This window comes from Leucopleurus acutus (genome assembly GCF_964270905.1).
Source record: "Leucopleurus acutus genome assembly, chromosome: 10".
In the NCBI taxonomy this organism is placed as follows: domain Eukaryota; kingdom Metazoa; phylum Chordata; class Mammalia; order Artiodactyla; family Delphinidae; genus Leucopleurus; species Leucopleurus acutus.
The window spans coordinates 82,442,666-82,462,869 of NC_139153.1; the positions used below are offsets into that span (position 1 = coordinate 82,442,666).

At 54.4% G+C, this 20,204-nt stretch overlaps 2 protein-coding genes across 5 annotated transcripts; both read right to left on the reverse strand.

Moving 5' to 3' along the window:
* Nucleotides 1-1,427: 1,427 nt before the first annotated feature.
* VARS2 (valyl-tRNA synthetase 2, mitochondrial) lies at nt 1,428-13,158 on the reverse strand. 3 transcript variants are annotated; one of them, XM_082847945.1, is made up of 30 exons: nt 13,062-13,158; nt 12,360-12,587; nt 12,146-12,227; nt 11,929-12,029; nt 11,516-11,637; nt 11,077-11,143; nt 10,889-10,986; nt 10,271-10,352; nt 9,981-10,100; nt 9,412-9,523; nt 8,612-8,700; nt 7,826-7,916; nt 7,559-7,686; nt 7,338-7,441; nt 7,069-7,150; nt 6,675-6,751; nt 6,519-6,594; nt 6,124-6,229; nt 5,836-5,906; nt 5,582-5,707; nt 5,254-5,358; nt 5,028-5,096; nt 4,825-4,903; nt 4,577-4,704; nt 4,292-4,444; nt 3,292-3,498; nt 2,480-2,591; nt 2,159-2,334; nt 1,845-1,973; nt 1,428-1,728 (listed from the first exon to the last, which is right to left on the reverse strand). In XM_082847945.1, the coding sequence occupies exons 2-30, from the start codon at nt 12,558-12,560 to the stop codon at nt 1,633-1,635; spliced, it is 3,189 nt and encodes a 1,062-aa protein (XP_082704071.1). In that variant the 5' UTR covers nt 12,561-12,587; nt 13,062-13,158; the 3' UTR covers nt 1,428-1,632. The 3 variants fall into 3 exon arrangements, with proteins under 3 accessions (XP_082704071.1, XP_082704072.1, XP_082704073.1); XM_082847946.1 differs by lacking the exon at nt 13,062-13,158 and having other exon boundaries at nt 12,360-12,880; XM_082847947.1 differs by lacking the exons at nt 11,516-11,637; nt 12,360-12,587; nt 13,062-13,158 and having other exon boundaries at nt 12,146-12,162.
* Nucleotides 13,159-13,385: 227 nt separating this feature from the next.
* On the reverse strand, nt 13,386-18,873 carry GTF2H4 (general transcription factor IIH subunit 4). Of its 2 annotated transcripts, none has more exons than XM_082848091.1 (14): nt 18,714-18,873; nt 17,938-18,080; nt 17,578-17,682; nt 17,090-17,221; nt 16,724-16,820; nt 16,540-16,628; nt 16,214-16,325; nt 15,996-16,019; nt 15,723-15,806; nt 15,346-15,478; nt 15,034-15,164; nt 14,347-14,394; nt 14,095-14,173; nt 13,386-13,623 (listed from the first exon to the last, which is right to left on the reverse strand). In XM_082848091.1, exons 2-14 carry the CDS (start codon nt 18,075-18,077, stop codon nt 13,451-13,453), a joined length of 1,347 nt encoding a protein of 448 aa, XP_082704217.1. In that variant the 5' UTR covers nt 18,078-18,080; nt 18,714-18,873; the 3' UTR covers nt 13,386-13,450. The 2 variants fall into 2 exon arrangements, with proteins under 2 accessions (XP_082704217.1, XP_082704216.1); XM_082848090.1 differs by having other exon boundaries at nt 15,996-16,064.
* Nucleotides 18,874-20,204: the final 1,331 nt, after the last annotated feature.

A 20,204-nucleotide genomic window follows, 5' to 3' on the forward strand; every position in this document is an offset into this window, starting at 1 on the left:
TCTGCCCTGACCCATTTCATATTACAACCTGCCTCCCCGCAACACACATATGCACCGGAGCCCCCTACCTTATTTCACCCTTTTCCCCCCTTGCATTTATGACGTTCAGACACACTAGTTTATTTATTTACATGTGTTATTTCTGACTCTCCCTGCTAGAATGAAAGAACTACAGTGGCAGAGATGTTTGTTTCATTCATTGATGAATCCAACGGTCCAGAATACGGCCCAGCATATAATAGGTGCTCAAGAAATACTTGTTGAACTGGGGGAAGGGAAAAAGGAAGGTGCTCACTCCCTCCTTTTCCTTTCCCTCTGGGTGGGATGTGGATATAGTGGTGGGAGAAGATCTTAGACCCAGAGTTGGGAAGTGTATCAAAATGTCAGGAAAGTAAGATCAAAAGGGGTATGGGACCCTCTATCTCAGTCCTGCACTGCTTCTGCCCAGCAAAAGAAACACCCATCTCGTCTGAGCCATTTTCTTTGTTGTTTTTTCTAAAATAACTTTTTTTATTTTTGAGTTGAAGTATAGTTGATTTACAATATTAGTTTCAGGTGTACAACACAGTGATTCAGTATTTTTATAGATTGGCCACCATTATCTTTAAAGCTTGGTTACAGCAGTTAGAAAACTTGCACCTAACTTACTGGGTTGAATCCCAGTTGACACTTCGGACTAGTTACTTTTATTCCCTGAGCGCGTTTCTTCAACTCTAAAATGGAGCAAATATCCACCTCGTGAGGTGCTTGGGAGGATTCAGTGGCACCACAGAGGACCCAGCCCAGTACAGGCCCGCACATACAGCAGTTTCTCAGAGCTGCTGGACAGAATGTCACTTGGGTGTGGAAGGGCCAGGCCCCTGAATTCCACCGATGAGACAAGGTGCTGGAGATGGAGGTGGCTAGGTGGGCATCTGCGCCTGTGTATATCCCTGCCTGGGGCTGGGCGGTGTGTCCCTGGCACTCTGGTTTCAGGTACACAGAAGCAGGGGGGAACTCAATCCCCAGCACAACCTACAGCTCCCCTGAGGCCTGCAGGAAGTCCCAGATCCTCTCAGAACCCTTGGCGATAAGGCCAAGAAGCAGGGAAGCTTCCTTCTGGTGAGAAGCAGAAGAGGAACGGCCTGCAGAAGTCGGGCCATTGTCAGTAAGTGCAGGAAGTAGGTGGAAGCCAGGTCACTGTTCCCAGGCCCTACCGAGAGCTCCTCCTTCCTCCAATGAGGGAGCCCCGCCCAGCACCCACACTCCCACTGTGGCCCAGAACCCAGCGCTAAGAGGCCACCCGCCTCTCTCCCAGACCAAAGTGTCAGGGAACAACCAAGAGGCAGAAAGTCACCGCTGGGGGAAAGAGGGACAAAAGGACCACAAGCAGACATGTTTGGGTTTTTTAGTTTATCTGAATTTCCTCATTCCTAAACTTCCAGGTGGGACTGCATAGGACGGAGGCTGGGGCAAAAACGTGAGCGTCTCGAGGACACCCAGTCACTCTGACCAAACCAGTCTGTTTTCTCATTGACGAAGGAGGGAACTGGACCACATGGTCTCTGAGGCTCCACGGCACCAGGACAGCTGCCGAATCTGTCCTCAAAGGCGGGTCTGGGAGGGAGGAAAGCTACCAGGGATGGTTAGAGCTCAAAGCTCCCCAGGGCTGGGAGACACATCCATCAAGTGCCGGAGGTGAGAGGCCGCCTTGTCCAGTTTTGACAGTTCCAACTGGAGGGAAGAAAGCTGGGCAAGGAGAGAAGCAGGTGAGGATCGAGGTATAGCCTCCCCCCCCCACCCCTGTCCCCAGCCCACATTCCCTTAGGGAGTCAGGCATCCTGGGTGGCCTGCCCCAGACTCACCCTCTGCTGCCTCTGAGTCTCTGCCTCTCCCTCTGATGGGGTCCGGGCTATGAGGCCATCAAGCTGCTTCTGCAACTTGTGTCTTCGGGCAGCTAGCCGAGGTAGGTGGGTCTGGGGGTCCACCAGGCCCTGCAGAAGAACAGAGAGAAGGCTCAGACATCTACAGTCCACCCAGCATGCCCTTCCCCCCATTCTAAGATCTCTCCTCACTTCCCCCCCCCCCGCCCACCTCACTTTTATAGAACCCGCCCCTTGCCCTCCTCCCAACATCCTTTTCAACCCCACCCCTCCCTCCTCCAGCCTCCTCTGGTCACCTGCAGCTCCATGTAGACCTGAACGGTGTCACTGAGAGCGGCCTGGGCCCAGCCCGAGGGAGCTGCTGCAGCTGGGGGTAGAAGGCCCACGGCCCCACAGTGGCCCAGGGTGCCCAAGGGCTCCAGGAAGGCCTCAAAGAGGCCCTGCTCTCCTGGCTCTGAGCTCTGCAGCAGCACTGGGGAGGAAAGGAAACTGTCAGGGTCAAGAGAGCAGCTCCTCATCCTGCACCTCCCAACTCTGGGCTCTGTCCTCCAGGCTCCCCCTCTTCCCCACCAGCCCCTCCTGTCTGCAGAGACTCAGGAGCCCAGGGCCCGCCTCACCTCGGGGCCGGGCCTTGGTGAGCTGGTACGTGGCACGGAGAGCCCTCAGCGCCTGCACAGCCTCCTGGACCCGGGAGAAGTGCCGCTCCAGCTCGGGCTGGTGCCAGTGCTCCTGGAGATGGGCACCCAGAGTGGGTAAGCAGGCACCTGGGGGACTCGGTCTCAACTCTCCTGGCTCTAACCTCCACCCGCCCACCCCTATCTCCTTAGAGCAACGATCTGCTCTCTCCACCACACACATAATTCACCACCTCAAGGAACGGAACATGGCAAAAACCAGGGTGTCATCTAAGAAGGTCTTAGATGATCGCTGGTTAATGTCTGTTTAGTCGCTCTGACTGGAGATGACAAACAACCAAAAATCAGAATTTAAAAGGTATTATTCAAAACTCACAAAACCAAGTAAGTAAAAAAGAAATTGAGTTAAACTTTAGAATTACTTTTTGGGTGAGTTTGTAGCATTTTATCCTTCTCAAGTTATTAAAGCTTAACACTGCACTAAGATTTTTGGGATATCCTATCACTACCAACTAATCTCATCACAACCATGACATGTACTATTACGAACCGATACACGGTCACACGGCTAGTGTCAGTCTGGTGACAACATCCTACTCTAACCACTTGCTAATACTGCCCCCAACACCCTGGAGTTATCCCAGCCCTATAGGAACAATCCATCCTCCCAAAGACTCCACGGCAAAATACAGACCACCACTGTCAACGACCCCACAGCAGCAAGCCCTTCTAGAAGACTGCTCCCCAAGCCTTGACCAGAAGTCCCACTCCAAGACTCCATGGACGTGACTCACCAAGCTGAGGGCACTGGGGTAGGGGGCAACACAGATGCTGGGGGCAGGGGCGCCACCAGGCCTGGGGGGCAGCCTCTGCCAGAGCTCTTCAGCCAGGAAGGGCATCAGCGGGGCGAGGAGGCGGAGACCGATGTCAGCGCAGGAGAACAGGACCTGAAGAGGCCCCGGGGGGCGGGGCAAGTGCAACAGCACTGGCTTCACAGCCTCCTAGGGAGGAGGCCAAGGGGTCAGGGGCCGTCCACGGCCATGTCCTTCCTCCACACGCTCGCCGCCCTATCAGTGGGGATGCTGTGGGTAAACACGGGCAGGAGCACCCAGCATCTCTGAGACTATCAACTGTCCCTGGACACAGTGTGGAGCGTGTGACAATGGGAAATCTAGGACAGCGACTCTCAGAGATGGGTGGGGAATAAAATTGTTAGGGAGGTTTGTGTCGTTTAGGATGAAAAGCACTGAGTTTTTTTTCATCAAAAAGAGACAGAAATTTTTTAAAAAGTTGAGAAACAGAAATCTAGGGCAGTGGTCCTGGGCCATCAGTGTCAGCATCACCTGGGACAAGAAATGAACATTCTTGCCAGCCACCCTCCAACCTGCTGGCTGAGCTGCTCTGGGGGTGGGACTGACACTCCGCGGTTAACAAGCCCTCCCTCTGAGAGAAGCCCTTGGTCTAAAGACCCCTACTCTTCCTCCCTGTCTGCTCCCAGCTCCCAGCCTGCCTGGGGTCCAAACTCAGCAATCACAGGGACTAAAAAAAATCTCCATCTGCCTCCCAATCCTGCTTTGTCAGACTTGGTTTTCTAGAAATCTCCCCCCCTCCTCTTCTCTCTTCTGGTGACAGGCAGGGAACAGCACCTGGGCCAGTCCCAGGGAAGAGGGGAATTAGGATTTCCCCATCTCATCTGTCTTCCTGTCCGGGGGGAAGAATTAGGAACCCAGTTCAGAGCTCTCCGCCAGGGCACAGGAAGCAGGTCTGCAGGGGGAGTGCCCTCGCCTCACTCACCAAGTAGACGTCACAGAGGTTGTGAAGCCAGAAGTGGTGCAGGGCGTGGGTGACGAGCGCGAGCTCGCGGGTGAGGAAGCCCCGCTCGCAGTCCCGGGCAGTGCGGGCCAGGCAGCTGAGGATCCAGGCGTCCATGGGGGAGGCAGGGGACAGCTGCGGGCAGGAGGGGCTTCAGGGTGGGACAGCTTGACTCCCACTCCGCTGCCTCTTCTCCTTCTAGACGCCTCCACCAAGCCTCAGATGTCGGACTACCCAGTTCCCAAGCACCCCTTCTTTCTCTCTTACCTCCTCTGCAGGCTGGGGTATGAATTTCTCCCCAAGAGCATTCAGGATAAAGCGCAGGGCATTCCAGATCTTATTGCAGAAATGTCTGAAGCTCAGGACCTCAGAGACAGACAGGTGCAAGTCGCCCCCTGGGAGGGAGAGACAGGAGGGAGCATGCACTGGTGGTGGCTGCACGGGGAGTCCTTGGCCCTGCCCCACCCTGCCCCACTGCACAGGGGCTGCCGCCGGCTGCCCTCACCCGGGCTTACCCAGGGCCCCATGGGAGCACAGGGCGAATCTCAGGGCATCTGTCCCACACTCGGGGATCCCATGAGGAAAGTCCTTTCTCTGCAACCAGAAAGAGAAGAGGGGTGGCAGCTGCCTATGAGGCTGCAGGGCCGGAAGCTGGGTTGCAGAGGAAACCGGTGGCCACGAGCTAGAGGCTGGGATGGGTCAGACACTGGCGACTCACCTGTGCTGAGGCCGCGATCACCAGCTCTGCGGGGTCCAAGTTCCCATCCCTCAGCTTCTCCTGCAGCACCTGGGGTGGGTGAGTAATTCACTGGCCTCAGTGGAAGACCCTGCCCCTACAAGGGTCCCGCCTACTGACCCTCCCAGCTCCAGCCCACCCTGCCGGCCCCTCCCCTGCCTTCCTCTCTCCTGAAAACTCCATCCCTCTTCGGGCCCTTCATCCTGACCTGCAGCTCCACCCCATTGATGATGTCCCGTGGGTCCAGCACATTCCCCAGCGACTTGCTCATCTTCCGGCCCTGCCTGTCCCGAACCATGGAGTGCAGCAACACCTGGGGGCATGGAGGGGGTCAGCAGAGGGGGGCCTGGAGAACTTTCCCCTGGAGGATCCCCTGGCTGTCCTCCAGGCTTTAGGGGTTAGGGTGGGAAGTGAATCAGGACAAAGGAACTGGGAACACAGAAAACCCCACATTAGGGGTTAGAATGGACAACAAGGCTTGGGGAAGACTGGGGAGTCACAGAGAGGGGCAGGGCACCAAAGGGCCGGGCCGTTACCTTGCTGAAGGGGAGCTGCCCTGTGAGCTGGGTCCCCAACATGACCATGCGGCCCACCCAGAACAGCAAGAGGTCACCACCCGTTTCCAAAAGTGACAGGGGGTAGAAACGAGCCAGGTCTGGGGTCTAGGAGAAAAGGATAATCAGTGAGAGGCCTAAGCCCAGGGCCTCTGGCTCTTCTCGAGACTCTCCGGGGGCCCTGGGGCCCACTTCCTCATCCCCACCTTCACTCTCTTCCTCTCAACCCACCTCACCTCTTGGGGCCAGCCCAGGGCAGAAAAGGGGAAAAGAGCCGAGGAGAACCAGGTATCCAGGACATCGGGGTCTGGGAAACAGAATACGGAATGGGAACAATTGGAACCTCAGCTTCAGAACCTCAGCCCACTGCTACCCACCTTTCCAGCCCAAGCCCCACCCACAGAGACCAGGGGTTGAGCCCTCTGCCCCATTCCCAGCTTTCCCGACCCTACCTTCTCTACCTCAGTACCTGTTCCCTCAGTACCCAGACGCCCTCCCCTGCCCTCCCCAGCTCCGGTACCCACCCCTCTCCAGGGTCAGCTCCGCTCCTGGTCTCCCTGTCAATTCTGCAGCTACTTCTCTGGCCTCAGCCTCTGTCCGCCCGACCACCCAACAGTCCTTCACGTCGCCCTGCAGAAGTAAGGGGTAGGGAAGAGTGAGGAAGACCAGCACCTGACGGGTGTGAAACACCACTGAGTTTTCATGTTCTCAGGTGGTCTGAGAATGGCCGGCACCCTCTGGTGGTGAGATGAAGAATCGCCAGCCCAGGAGCTCTGATCACACAACAGATGTTTACATGACCAAGACCAGAAAGCACAGCAAAGGCAGAGAGCTGGGACGGGCACTGGAAGTCCTTGGACTCCTGTGCTAAGGCTCTTTCAGCCACACCCAGCCCTCCCCTCCACTTCTTCCTACCAACCTGTGTGTGCTCCTCTACAACCAGGTAGGCTGGAATCTGATGACCCCACCACAGCTGCCGGGAGACACACCAGTCCCTGCCGGGAGGACACGAGTGATTTCCTAGCATAACCAGTGGGCCCCCTCCCCATCTCCTGAGAGCCCCCCTTCTCCTTACCCAGTGTGGGAAAACCAGTGCTGCCAGTTCTTCTGGTGGAAGGAGGGACTGAGCTCCAGGGCCCCTGACTCCACAGCCTGGAGGGAAAGGACCTTTAGACGGTGCTTCCCTACCTGCACACCTCAACCCCCCAAGAATGGGACAAGTGGTCTCTGAAGTGGTTCTAAAACTCAGGAAGAACCTCCCAAGCCTGCTGAGAAGATTCTGGGCTTGAGTGAGGATGCAAGCCAGCCCTTTCTGGGCACCAGGCCTCCATCCCCACAGCTCTCCTCTCAACAGCACAGCTAGAGAGGTCTGGGGGGCAGAAGGGCCCCCAGCCTCCCTGTTTCTTCATTCCACTGCTCAGGGAGTCCCCCAGGCCAGGCCCCAGGCCCTCCTCACACTGCAGCCTCACCTTGGCAGCTCTGTCCCCCATTTCCCGGCAGCAGACAAACCACTGGCTCTTCGGTAGGTATTCTACCACATCCCCAGAACGGCTGAAAGGGACACAGGACACGACTACGTGCCAGGCCCTCAAGCGCTGAGGATACAGCAGCAAACAACACTGACACAGAGCTCGTATTCTAGCATAAGGGGTGCACAGCTCACCCTGTGGTCACTCTTAAGCTTCATCCATTCCCATCTGGGGGTGGTCCCTACGGAAAGGAGTGAAAATGAGGTTACCTGCAAATGGGCAGCACCATAGGGTGGTCCTGGAATCCCCGGAACAGGCCCCGTTCCCTCAGTGCTGACAGAATCTTTTCCCGGGCCACAAATCGGTGACGACCCTAGGGAAAAGCAGCAATAGGAAAGCGTAAAGGCTGCTAGGAAAACAAGAAAGTGGGAGCGGGGAGATGGGGCAGAGGGTGCCCCCAAAGAATGGGGTATCACTGAGCTGGTACTACCTGCAGCCAGTCCCCGCAGAGGGAGGTCATGGTCCCATCCTCCGCAATGACACTCAGGGGGCTCAAGCCGTGTCGGGCCCCCAGCTCAGCATCGGCAGGGCTGTGAGCTGGAGTAACCTTCACTGCCCCTAGGGGAGCAGAACTGATGTAAGCACTGAACCCTGACCTTGGCTTTTCCAGATGTATCGTCATCGCCCACGCTACCCTATCCCTCCCTCCTGTCCCCCAGGAGCCCTGACTTCCTCTCTCTCCCCTGCCCCCACTCACCTGTGCCCAGGTGTGGCTGAACAGCACAGTCTGTGATAAGGGGGAGAAGCTGCCCCGTCAAGGGATGACGAAGTTGTCGTCCATGTAGATGCTGAAGGGAAGGGAGAGGGATCAAGGACAGGCACGTGTGTGGGATGGAAGGGTCTGGGGTGGGCATGAGAACCCTGGGAATATGAGCCCCAGAGCAGGGCTCCGTAAACTTTTTCTTAAGGGGCCTTAAGCTTTACAGGCCAAGAGGCAAATTCAGTCTCTGTACAACAACTCCACTCCACCACCATGGCCGAGTTAGATAATACATGATGTAGGTGCAGACAATACACAGGGAACGAGGGTGGCTCGTACAAAAACAGGCAGCAGGTGGATCTGGCCCACGGGCCATAGTTTGTCAGCCCCTGAGCTGAAGTGTAACATCAGGAAGAGAAGGGAGTAGACTCAGAGCCACTGGAGAACTGAGATAAGGGAAATTTTAGGAAAAGGAAGAGAAAGCGGAGAGGAGGAGCTGCCATTCTAAAAGGAAGGGAAGGGCTTCCCTGGTGGCGCAGTGGTTGAGAGTCCGCCTGCCGATGCAGGGGACACGGGTTCGTGCCCCGGTCCGGGAAGATCCCACATGCCGCGGAGCAGCCGGGCCTGTGAGCCATGGCCGCTGAGCCTGCGCGTCCGGAGCCTGTGCTCCGCAACGGGAGAGGCCACAACAGTGAGAGGCCCGCGTACAGCAAAAAAAAATAAAAGGAAGGGAAGAGGATGGGGGTGGGAAGGCCACGTGGCAGAGCGCGCGCTGTGTATTACTGTGTATCGGGAGTCATCGGGATGGACGGCCACAGCCACGTCTCCAGGCAACGTCTCTGGCCTCGTGGTTCCTACCACAACCTCTGCATCTGAAGACAAAATTCAAGCACTTCAAGTTGGTCCTCGCCCTCACCCCACACTCCTGACAAAGCTAAAGCCAGGAGAACTGGCAAAGGGAGGGGACAGGGATGGTCAAAGTTGAGCAGGCCCCCAGGAGTAACTAGAGAAAACTAGGACCAGTGTCTACGGGAGCCTGAGGTTTCCCCCAAGCTAATGACCAGAGGCCTGAGGGGGTGTCGGGTGCTGCGGAATTCCTCAATAACTTGCTTGCAAGACAAGGACAGAATGTTAATGAATACAACTAGAATCCTTGCTGGGTGCACAGAGGACACTGGGAGTTCTCGGTGCCCTCATCATAAATACTGTGCATTCTTTGGGGGAAGCAGCAGCCCCTCCTATAAGAAACCTCCTCTGACTATTCCAGCTCATCTATCTTCCCCTTCTCCAAACTCTTGGGAACAGTTATTGTTCAAACCGCACTTCAGAACTGATCTTTTGTCTCTTCTGGGGGTAGCAGCCTCCTGCAGAATTATGCTAAGCTCCCACAGGGCAGTGACCACGTGCACTTTTCTTACATGGCCCAGGATACCCAGGGTGAGTGCCCATGAGGACACAACACTACCAAGGTTCCTTATGTCATGTGCGAGACAGGCTGGTGGGTTCCCTCCATCAGCCCAACATGGGCTTGAGAAAACGGGAAGCAGAGGCAAGTGCGTGACCTTTCCGAGGACTACCCTCACCAGGCTCTCCATCCACGGGGAAGGCCACGGAAAAGAGGAGGCCAAAAGACACAGGGGTGGGGGAGTCAGGCAACCGAAGCTCCGTGCAGCCAGGGAGGGGCCGGCTCTCCACCTGGAGGCGTGGAAAAAGCAGGGTCAGAGAGCAGCCTTTCTGCAAGGCTTGCACCCGGCTTCCCACCTCCATTCATCCACGGCCCCGCGTCCCTGCAACCCATCTAAAAGCCACTCGGAGGATTCAGGAGCCACCTCCCTTCCCTCACCTAATCCTTGTGCAGCCACAGTTACAGAAAATATTCACCAAGCACTAAAACCACGCACAGGTGTTGTGCCGAGCACCTTCCAGGAGTTCTCACTGAATTCTCACAACACCCCCAGGACACAGGCATTTACATCACCCCTAATTTACAGACTGAGGAAACTGAGGCTGACAGAAGCTAACAGGCTGCCAGGAGCCACACAGCTGGGAGGTGGCCAGACTCAGATGTGAATCCAGGAAGTCTGGCTCCAAAGTCCAAGCTCTCCCCCTGCCTCAGAGCTCTCACAAACCCGCCTCTCCTTCTCTGCCTCACCTCAATATCCGAGATGGCAGAGCGTAACGCACACGACCAGTTGACAAGCTGCCGGCTCCGGTACAACAACCCAGCCTTGTAGAGCCGCACGAAAGCTTCTGTCACAGCCACTGAGGAGCCCTAGAATGATCTGAGTGTCCACATCCAACCGCCCCTTGTCAGCCCATCACCCCACTCAGGGACCCAGGCATCCCACCCTGCTACCCCAACACACACAGCAACCCGCCTCCCTGCACAGAGCTCTAAACACCTCCCCGACACCCACAGGGACCACGGCACGGAACACTCACGGCATCCATGGTAAAACACTCTCGGTCCCAGTCCAGGGAGGCCCCCAGCACTCGGAGCTGCTCACATATCTCTCCACCTTTCCTGGAGTGAGTATGACATTGGTTTAGCCTCTAGAAGCTAATGGACACAGACAAACCCAGTATGGGGCCTTCCATGACACTGAAAGAAGCATAAAGTTCTACAGTAACAGGGGAAGGGGCAGCCGATTTGTGAGAAACCCAGAGAAGCTTTACAGAGAAGATGGCACATGTTAACAGACCTGGAAGCAAGAGGGTAATTTCAGGGGGATGAAAAGTGGGAATGGCTGAGGAGAGATGATGAAATCTAAGCAAGGGAAAACGGGATAAATAGAGGGAAAAACATACATATATACATACACATATATACGTACATATACACAAGTATCTACATTTTAACGTATACAATACACACACACACACACATATACACAAAGCTTGGAGACCCCACCAAATGCTAAGGGGCTTCAGAGCTTAAGTCACCACAGGAAGTTAGGACTGAATGGAAAAAGCCTGGACTACATGTTAGGAGAGAGGGGCTGGGAAGCAAGGACCCAAACCTGCTGTCTCGGCCCCTCCAGTCCTGCCCACCATACTCACTCCTCCTTCCACTTCCACACCTCCCTAAGGAAGTCTTCCCGGCTCAGCTCGTGTCTCCTCACTCCTCGCTCCTTCCACAGCTGTTTCTCCACCACAGCCTACAGCAAGATGAGAGGGCAAACAGAGAATCAGGTCGCTTTGGGGGAAGAACTCTCACCCAAGAAAAGGAAAAGTGGCGAAAGACATACTTGAGTAGCAATCCCTGCATGATCTGATCCAGGGACCCACAGCACCTGATCCCCACGCATCCGGTGCCTGCAAAAGAAATACCGTCATGGGACTTCCCTGGTGGCACAGTGGTTAAGACTCTGCGCTCCCAATGCAGGGGGCCGGGGTTCGATCCCTGGTCAGGGAACTAGATCCCACATGCATGCCACAATTAAAAGTTCGCGTGCCGCAACTAAGGAGCTGGCAAGTGCAACTAAGGAGCCCGCGAGCCGCAACTAAGGAGCCCACCTGCCGCAACTAAGATCCAGAGCAACCAAATAAGTAAATAAAATATTTTTAAAAAGAAAAGAAAAGAAAAATCCTCACAGGAATCCCTGGTCTTACATGTTTGTTTATCCTCACTCCTTCCCACTTTCTCCTTCCCCTCCAAGAACTCAAGCAGCCCCATTCCCATCTCACCAGCGCACGAGGGCGTCCTGTATGGCTACGGTCAGCGCATGCCCAATATGCAGGGAGCCCGTGACATTGGGAGGTGGGATACACATGGAAAAGGTCTCCCGTGTGGCCTGGGGCAGCCTGGCCTAGAGGAAGGGAAAGTCAAAGGGCAAGACAGGGCTGCATGTTCCCTGGGGAAATAGCACACTCTGGTGTCTCCAAGGCAGAAAGAACTGCATGAAAAACAGTCGGGCAAATAACAGGGAAGGGGAAAACCTGTGGACACCTTGGAGGCACCAGAGGGAGAAGGCAAGCTCTCCCTGCTTTTGGCAGCCTCTGCAATGTGGCTGGTTGCGAGCTCCAGACTCATGCCCACTAACCTCATGGGCCATTCTGCCCTGAGGACCATTTAGCACCCCTCCCTACCAGGTACTAACCTGATATTCTGGTTTGAAGAAGCCCTCTCGCACCCACCAAGGGTACCAGGCAGCCTCAACATATTGGGGACTGTATGCAGGAGGCAGGGGCCGGGAGACATCTATGGAGGAAGAGGAGAGCTCCACTAACTCCTGAGTTTTGTTTCCAGGTTGCATTTCAGCAGACCAAATGGGCAACCAAAATGTGAGGGAAAAGGCCTTCAAGTGTCCTAGTTACCTTTCTTTTCACCATGTTCCGTGGGGATTTCATACAACACTATCTCCTTAGGGGTCCAGGCCTTACTGGATTCGGCAGGTGACTGCGGAGAGGAGGAACCAGAAGGCGGGATGCAATTCGAATATACCTCAGGTATCTGGATCCAGCCAGTCTCTCCTCCAGCTCCCTCCCAAGATTTCTCAGAGAACCAAGGACCAGCTGTCTGACCCCTAACCTTGCTCTTCTGAGCGATTCCAGCCTCCAGCGCCGCCTGCTTCTGTCGCAGGCGCTTCTGTTTGGCTTCACGGTTCCTCTGGGAGATGGCTGATCCATTGGGCTCTGACTGGGTGGAAATGGGATGGGACCTGGGGAGTCCCCTTGAGGGCCTCAACCCCCAGAGTGGTGGTCGGAAAGAGGCCAAAGGCAAATGAGGCATCTGGAGTACTTGGAAAGGGGCCAAGGTCTGTTCCAGAGAGAAGACACTAGGAAGTTAGGGGGGGTGAGGGAGGGTCACACCTCCCAAAATCACATCCTCCTCCTTAGTCTCTGCCTCCCTCCAAGCACTGGTCTGTTATTTTAAGTATCTATCCCATCCGTCACAACCCCTCCTCTGTGAAGACTAGATTGCATGGTGTCGACAGGGCTCTTCCAGGACAGGGTAGGACCCTCAGGCCCTCAACCTACTCATCTGCGACGTGGGGGTGACCGCGGACACAGAGGAGGAGAAAGGACTCAGGGATCCTGGCAGATGATGGACATTTGCGCTCCCGAGAGCCAGCAAGGAGTCCCGCCAGGGTTATTACTTGTCCGCCTGCCCCAGAGGCCGTCCGCACTGCCCCCAGCCAGCGCGTGCCAGGCCTTCCCGCCCGTGCCGCCGCGTGGGTCCTGACCCTGCAGCACCTCCCACTCCCCGAAGGCCGGCCCGCCGCGCGCTCACCCGGTGAGCCCGCCGCTATCCCAGGGCGCCCCGCGGCTGCGGGCGATTAGGGCGGCGACAGCAGGCGCTCGAGCACCAGCTAACGGGACCCCGGAACTTGACTCGCGGTCACCGCGGCGCTGGGAGGCGGGTCCCCGCCCGGGCGCATGCGCAGTAACTGGCCTCGGCCCCACCTCCTTCCCCTCCAGGTCCAATGGCTGTCGACACGGAGAGGAGGGCGTTCTCCGCGGAGCTGGGTAGCCTCTCGGGGAGGCGCCGGGGGCTGCATGGTTCACTTTAACAACTTTATTAAACAATAAGAGTCCCGACGTGTGAATAAAAAAACTCCTGAGTTCCGAGGCCGCGCCCGCTTCCACGCGGCCCGCCCTCCCGGGTCCGGTCCCCCACTCTCAGGAGTTGTGCTTCTGCCGCTTCCAGAAGCGCTTGACGTCGCCGTGCCCGGCCGGGGTCACCACCATGAGCCGCTTGGCCGAGTTCTCGAACACCAGGACGCCCAGCTCCCGAGCGTGGGCCAGCAGCAGCTCAAAGTCCACTTGCGACAGGAACTGGTTATACAGGACGCCTGGGGTCCGCAGGTCAGGAGCGACAGGGGAGAGAGAGGAGGTGAGAAACTGAGGCGCGGCGCCCCTGGGTGGCAGCCTCAGGGCAGCGGTCTGGGCTTGCCATCCACCACGTTTAAATACTAATCTTCTATGTTTGCCTCCTCCAGGGCTCATTCTAACACTAGTGTGATCCAGGCATATTCAGGAAAGCAATATAATACAATAAGAAAACCCATTAATGCTTACCAAAACCAGAGAAATTGCTATGAATTATCCCTCCCAATTTCCCTCTTCTAGCTAAATCTAAATTGCACTGATTTGAGACAATTTATTTACTGCCACCGACTCACCCCAAAATAAAAAGTGCATGCGTTTACCAGCCCATGCAGTAAACAAAAAATAAAATGCATGAATAGCTTTTTCATTTCATCAAGACTGAATTGTCCTTCCTCTGGCCAATGACCAAGAATCAACCGCCAAAAGCCACTCACCTTCGGTGAACCGGAGTCTGTCCCTTTCCAGCTCCCACAGCCGAATCTGGTCCGTGATGGTGGGGGGCAGCACAGGTGTCTGCAGGGGCAAGGGATGGCTGTAAGATTCAGGAATACTACTCCAGACAACCCTAGCCCTCCACTCATTCCCCAGATTTAGGTGCCCCTTTCTCTTTTCCATCACTTCATCGCCAGATGCCAAGAGCTGTCAGCCTCCAGCAGCTGTCTGTACCTCCAGTCTCCTGTTTGTACCTGTTTAAGCATCACTGGGTGGGCCCTTGTCCTTAGGAAATGGATGATCTAGGAAAACAGACAAGAACTGGGATCAAGGGCTTAAGAAAGCAGGAAAGCTAGCTAAGTTGTCACCTAATGTCACTGAATAGCAACTGTTTAAAAACTCATGGGCACATGCCTGTCAACAGTTCAACCCATCCCAGTTTAGCTGTTGTCCCCAGGTGCTGTTCCCACTGGTGATGTCTGCTACTCCTTCTTTGACACATCTGTCCTTTCTATAGTCTTGTTTTTCATTTTTTTATCTTTAAAATAACAACAACTATTATTTCTGAGCACTTACTGCATGGCAGGCTCTGAGCTAAATTATTTACCTTTATTTCACTGAATCCTTCCAACAGCCCTATGAGGTGAGAACTCTCATTATTTCCAGATGAGGAAACTGAGACTCAGAGAAGAGAAACAACTAGGCCATCTATGCATCTAGGAAGTGGTGGTGTCCTTCTTCCGTGTCTTTTCCCCTCGACGGTCAACCTATTCCCACACCTAGAGCCTTGATTTCTCGTGTGCCTGATGCTCAAACATAGACAACTCACCACCACCTACTGTAACAGACCCCATGCTAGCCTTCCATGAGGTGACCACCCTGTACCCCACAGGCCAGGTGCAGCCTTTCTTCCCCCCTGCACCTTCCCCAAGAGGCAATACCTGTTGGGCTGTGATGCCACTAGCAATGGCCTGCTGCACACTCTCCCGGGTCACCTGTGCCACCACCATGTTGGGGAAGCGATAGAGCATCTCAGAGAAAAGGGCAATGAGGGCGATCTGCAGCTCCGACTCTGACCCGAGGATAGGAAGAGAATAATGATTAGGAGGCTCCTCTACACCCAGAGCTCAAGCCTCAGAGAACTCTGTAAACCACCAAGTTTACATGACCAGAAACTGGCAGTCCCTCCTCCTTTCCCCTTCCCCACTCCCCTCCCCAGCCTGCTCTCCCAGGGGCCCTCTGTCCAGCCTCACCCGTGTAGGCATACAGCCGGTAATTGGTTTCCACGACAATGAACCCAGGATGATGTGCAGTGCCCCCGGCCCCAGAAACACCTGACGAGAGATTGATGGCCAGTCGCGTGGGGTAGTAACGCCGAGATTTCCTCTGGAAAGGAGAAAGGAAAGGCAATAGGCCCTCTCTCCGGCGTCATTGCCCTTCATCTTCCTCCTCAGACATTATAGATTCCTTCCAGTGCACAGAACCTCAACTCCCAATTTCTCTCCCGAGGGACCCAAGCATTCAGTCCTGGCAACTGCGTCCTGCCTCCCGAGACCCCGCTCCTTTTTAAGGCCAAGGCACCGTACCACCCTGCCTCTTCCCTAGAAGCCATGTATCTGGGTGCTCATACCTTCCTCTGGAAAACAAGCCCAAACTCACGCAGATGTTGCAGGAAGTTCAACAGAGAATCACTCATACCTTCCACAGAGTAATCCTAGGGAAGAGAGATGGCCAGCTGGGGTCCAAAACACATCTCTTCCTCCCTTTCCCAACCCCATACACTCACTCCCTCTTTCCCCATCTTTGTTCATTCTTATCTTTCACTGTATTGCCCCATAACCTCATTTCCCTTTCCCATCTCTCTACTCTTTTCCCATCTTGCCCACCCAAGCCCCCAGCTTACCTTGCCCAGAGTAGAGAAGCTGAGCTGGAAGAGAAAGGAGAGAATCTCCACTAGGTCCATGCCCCGACTCTAGGAAGGAATGGGCAGAGACAAAGGGGGAGGGATGGGAGGGAGGAAATGAGGAGAAAAAATCAGGGAACAGAGTCTACGGGCAGCAGTCTCTCAGTGGGTCCTGGGAAGAGCAGAGCATGCCGGCAGGCAGCCCCTGACCTGCTCACCTGTGCTGTCTGCAGATACTGTAACATAAAGTACCAGAGCTGGGCCGGGGTGTCCAGCAACAGGAACTGGAAGCCGGCAGAGGTAATGCAGGGCGGCTCTCCAGGTTCAGCACTAGAGACAGAGAGGGCCCATGGCAGAGGTGTGCAGAGAAAGGCCACCATCCCACCTGTGTGATCACATTTTTGGGGGTTTATCTCTGGCCGTGCTCTGCTCAGCTCTCCTTTTACAGCCAACCCTCTGCAATCCTGACCCGATGTGGACACTCAATTTAGCAGGCACCCAAGCAGACGGCAAAACAGAGCCGCTGTGCCTCTGGCTTCCTCACCTCTTCATGAGCCCAGCCTGGCTAAGGAGCTGAGCCAAGTCCTGGCTGACGGCTGCGCTGGGGGATCCCACCATGAAGTGCAGGACCACCTGAGGAACGGAAGAGAACAGAGAGTCGGGCGCCTCTAAAGGCCGTGGGAAGTAGGAGCACAAGCAGAGACACACACAGAGTCCCAAGTCCTCACCTCCCATCGCTCCTCGGCATACTTGTCAAGTGAGGGGACATCCCGGGCGTGCTTGTCTGGTCCCAGCTGACTTGTGTCATCAGACCAGGCCTTGCCCCTATGCCAGGACAGTCGAGAGTAAGGAACCCTGCCTGTGTTCGCTGCCAACCCTTCTGCCCTTTTTCCACCTTCGTCCCCAGGGGCCATGAGTGGGAGACATTTCCTACACCACGTAGCTATGTCTGGTCCAACTTATTCCTAAAGGAGCTTCCAAAGTGGAGCCCACAAGCTTCCAGAGAGGTCCCCTCAGGAGCTTCCCCTCCAGCAGTTTAATGAGCAGTTTAATCACTATTTCCCCTGCCCATCTTAGGAAAAGGTGTGACATACCCACCCAGAAGGGCGATGCGGAGGTTTTGGCGGAATATGGGGTTGAGGATGAGGCCCTGGAGCCCACCAGGGAGCAGCTGGGTGTGCCAGATACGGAGGCCGCTCAGCAGCCCCGTGCTTTCCTCCTGAGCTCTGGAACAGAAGCAGAGAGGTGAGGGGGATGTCTGGAGAACAGAAAGAAGGAGGTCCATAAAGGCTTCCATTTCTGCCTGTTCTGAACTGGTGATCTTTGGAACACTGTTTCACAGAGTAAGATCAGTGTCTTCTTAAGGCAAATTTCTTTACTGTAACACCTACCAGAGCCTTCTTACAGACCTCAGAACTCTCCAAGAGGCAAAATACAGTAAAAGGAATTTCCCAAAACTTGCTTAATTACAAGTTTTGTGGTGTTCCCATCAATATTTCTTGGAAGTGTCCCAAGAACAGCAGTTTGGGAAACTTGGCTATTAAGAAATTTGTATCTGACTGAGAATGCCGGAGACACTCACTTGCTGAATTCCTTCTTCACCCACAGGGCTACAGCAGCTTGCGGCAAAGGCTGCTCCAGAAAGAGCATCCGCATCACCCAGTTCTTAGCCAAAGATGGGAGCTCCCTGTAAGGCAGGAGAGGGAAACTGTTAATATCAGAGCTGCCTGAGAACTGCATCCCTGCTCTCAATGGCCTCAAACACCTCACCTCACCCCCCACACTTTCACCAGTCTTGCTGCCCCCACTACCTCCATCTGGTTTGGCACACTTCAATCTCCAAGCCCACCAGGGCTAAGCTTCTACCCACGAGAACTTATTCCAGTCTGCAGGCCTTATTACATTTCCCCACCATGGTCCCTGCCATGAAGGGTGTCCTCACCTGAAGACAGCCAGACAGGTGGCAGGGTGCCCATACAATCGGTCCAATACCCCAGGGCTCAGGCTCCCTAGGAATTCCTGCAGGTTCCTGCATTGTAGGTGTACTCGACTCAGTCCACCCCTGGAAGGGGTGCTCTCCATCACCTGAAAGGTGCAAGTGTTAGCGTTCCCCCACAGTCCATGCCAGTATTGCCCCTCAACTTTCTCCGGCTCCAGAGCCACTGGCCCCCACAAAAACGCATCTTTTCTATGGTTTCCTTTCTCATGTCACTCATCTCCTCTTGTTTCTCCCAAATCTGACCAACCTCCCCTCTTTCCTGCCTCCTCGCCCCACTGCTGGCCTCAACTCCAGTCTTCTCTAAATTTCTAGATGGCAGAATTGTTAACTGTCCCATATTTGCAAACTTTGTATTTCAATGACTGGTCTCATCTTTACCTAAGCAGTGACAAAGAGACTTGTTGGAGCCCAACCCTCTCTCCCTTCTACCTCTCCTGGTCTGAGCAGCCTATAAGCTCCAAATCTGTCCGTTCTTCCCATCTATTTCTTGGCCCCATTTCTCGTGCTGGGCACGGCAATAACTACCTTACCCCTCCATGTCTCCCAAATCCAATTCCACCTCTTTCCTCTTCCCGCCCCCAAGACTACTTCACCCCATTCAGCCTGACCCACACCGCTTGATCTCCTAACTTGTCCCCTACTTTCCTCCCAGTCCTCGCCTCTCATTCAACTCTCTCCCTCTTATACCTCCGCCACCGCTTCTCTCCCAGCCCCCTTACCACTCAGTGTCGATCCTCCCTCGTGCACTCCAAGTCTCGTCGCTTAAACGGAGCCAATGTCTCTCATTGGCTCCGGGGAATAGGGAAAAGGATGGCGGAAAATGAGAGGAAAAAATGGGAGAGGGACGAAGGATTTCACCGACAGGAGACCAGAGTGGAGGATGCAGAAAAGAAGGGAAGGAGTGGAGAAGCAGGGAGGACAAGAGTCGGCGCTGCGCCCGCCGGCCGCAGGGCATACTGGGAATTGGAGTCTTGTCTTTCCCCACCCGGGGGCAAGCTGAAGCGCGTCTGACTACAACTCCCAAAAGGCACCGCGGGGAAGCCTAGAGGGGAGAGGCTGGCTTTTACTTCAGAGAGTAGAGGGCACCAGAGGTTGGGCCGCTTTGTTCCGCGTAGCTCTCCGCCTTCTCGGCCAACGGCAAATCTAACCGACCTGAGCTGGAGTGGGGACGCTGGGAGAAGAAATGCCCTGAGAGCTTCCTGGCGGAGGTGCAGAAAAGACATGGTGGTGAGGCGCTTGAGTTTGGAGACGCACGAAACTGGGTTCTTTGAGCTCAGTTGCTCCCCGTGAAATCGGAATAATGCACTTTCCAGAGCATTTTCTCGAATTAGGAGTTAATTCGATCCAGTGCGCCTTCCTCGGCACGTAAGTACTCAATAAATCTTAATTGTCACGTCCTCCATGCTTCCACCCACCTCCCCACCTCCCGTTTAATTAGAAGATCCTAATAAATGCAGATTTAAAAAGAAACCAATTGTTTGGTCTGATTTGATTTATGAAACTACTGCGGGGTAAGGGAAGGGAACGTCTTCAGCAAAGCCAGAGCTACACGTTTCCCCACATTCCTATAAGGCAAGTTTTGTTATTCCCACTTTGCAGACTAGAAGACGGAAGCTCAATGAGATTAAGAAATTTGCCCACAGCCAGACATCTAGAAAGTGCCCGAACTGGGAGTTGAAGTTCATTTGCCAGTGACCAGGAATCAAAATGGTAAGAACTAAGACTTTGTTATAATTTGTAGCCCACCCATGCTTGTTTTGTTGGTCCGTTTCTTTAGCAATGTTTAAAATCCTCAAAGAATGAATGACACAAAACTGACAAAGCTTCCTTACGGCAAACGTTGGGTAAGGTTAGAAGACAAATTGCAATCTGGGAAGAAATATTTCATAAAATAGACAAAATACAAAGAGCTCTTATAAAGCAATAAGAAAAAGAAACAACACAGTAGAAATATTAAGAAATAACAGGCAATAAACAGAAGAAATACAAGTGCCTTGTAACCAAATGAAGAAGCTCTCAACTTCATTCTTAATTAAGGAAAAGTAAATTAAAGAAATAATAAAAAGTCCAATTAGAAAAAAAAAAAAGGATTGACAACCTCATTGTTGGCTTGAGTATACATGAGCACTTAACCATACTCATATTTTTTTTTCATACTCATTTTTGTGGAGGGTTGACATAGGCACACCTTTCTAAGGGTAATTTGGCGG

Coding starts and splice junctions, on each gene's coding strand:
- VARS2 (XM_082847945.1), bottom strand. CDS start 12,560: ATGCCTCATTTGCCTTTGGCCTCTTTCCGACCACCACTCTGGGGGTTG. Junction 5,907..6,123: donor GGAGCTGACCCTGGAGAGGG/GTGGGTACCGGA, acceptor TCTGTTTCCCAG/ACCCCGATGTCCTGGATACC. Junction 1,729..1,844: donor AGACTCAGAGGCAGCAGAGG/GTGAGTCTGGGG, acceptor CTCCTTGCCCAG/CTTTCTTCCCTCCAGTTGGA.
- GTF2H4 (XM_082848090.1), bottom strand. CDS start 18,077: ATGGAGAGCACCCCTTCCAGGGGTGGACTGAGTCGAGTACACCTACAA. Junction 16,629..16,723: donor ATGCCGAGGAGCGATGGGAG/GTGAGGACTTGG, acceptor TCCGTTCCTCAG/GTGGTCCTGCACTTCATGGT. Junction 15,807..15,995: donor GCTTCTCTACTCTGGGCAAG/GTAAGCTGGGGG, acceptor TCTCTTCCCTAG/GATTACTCTGTGGAAGGTAT.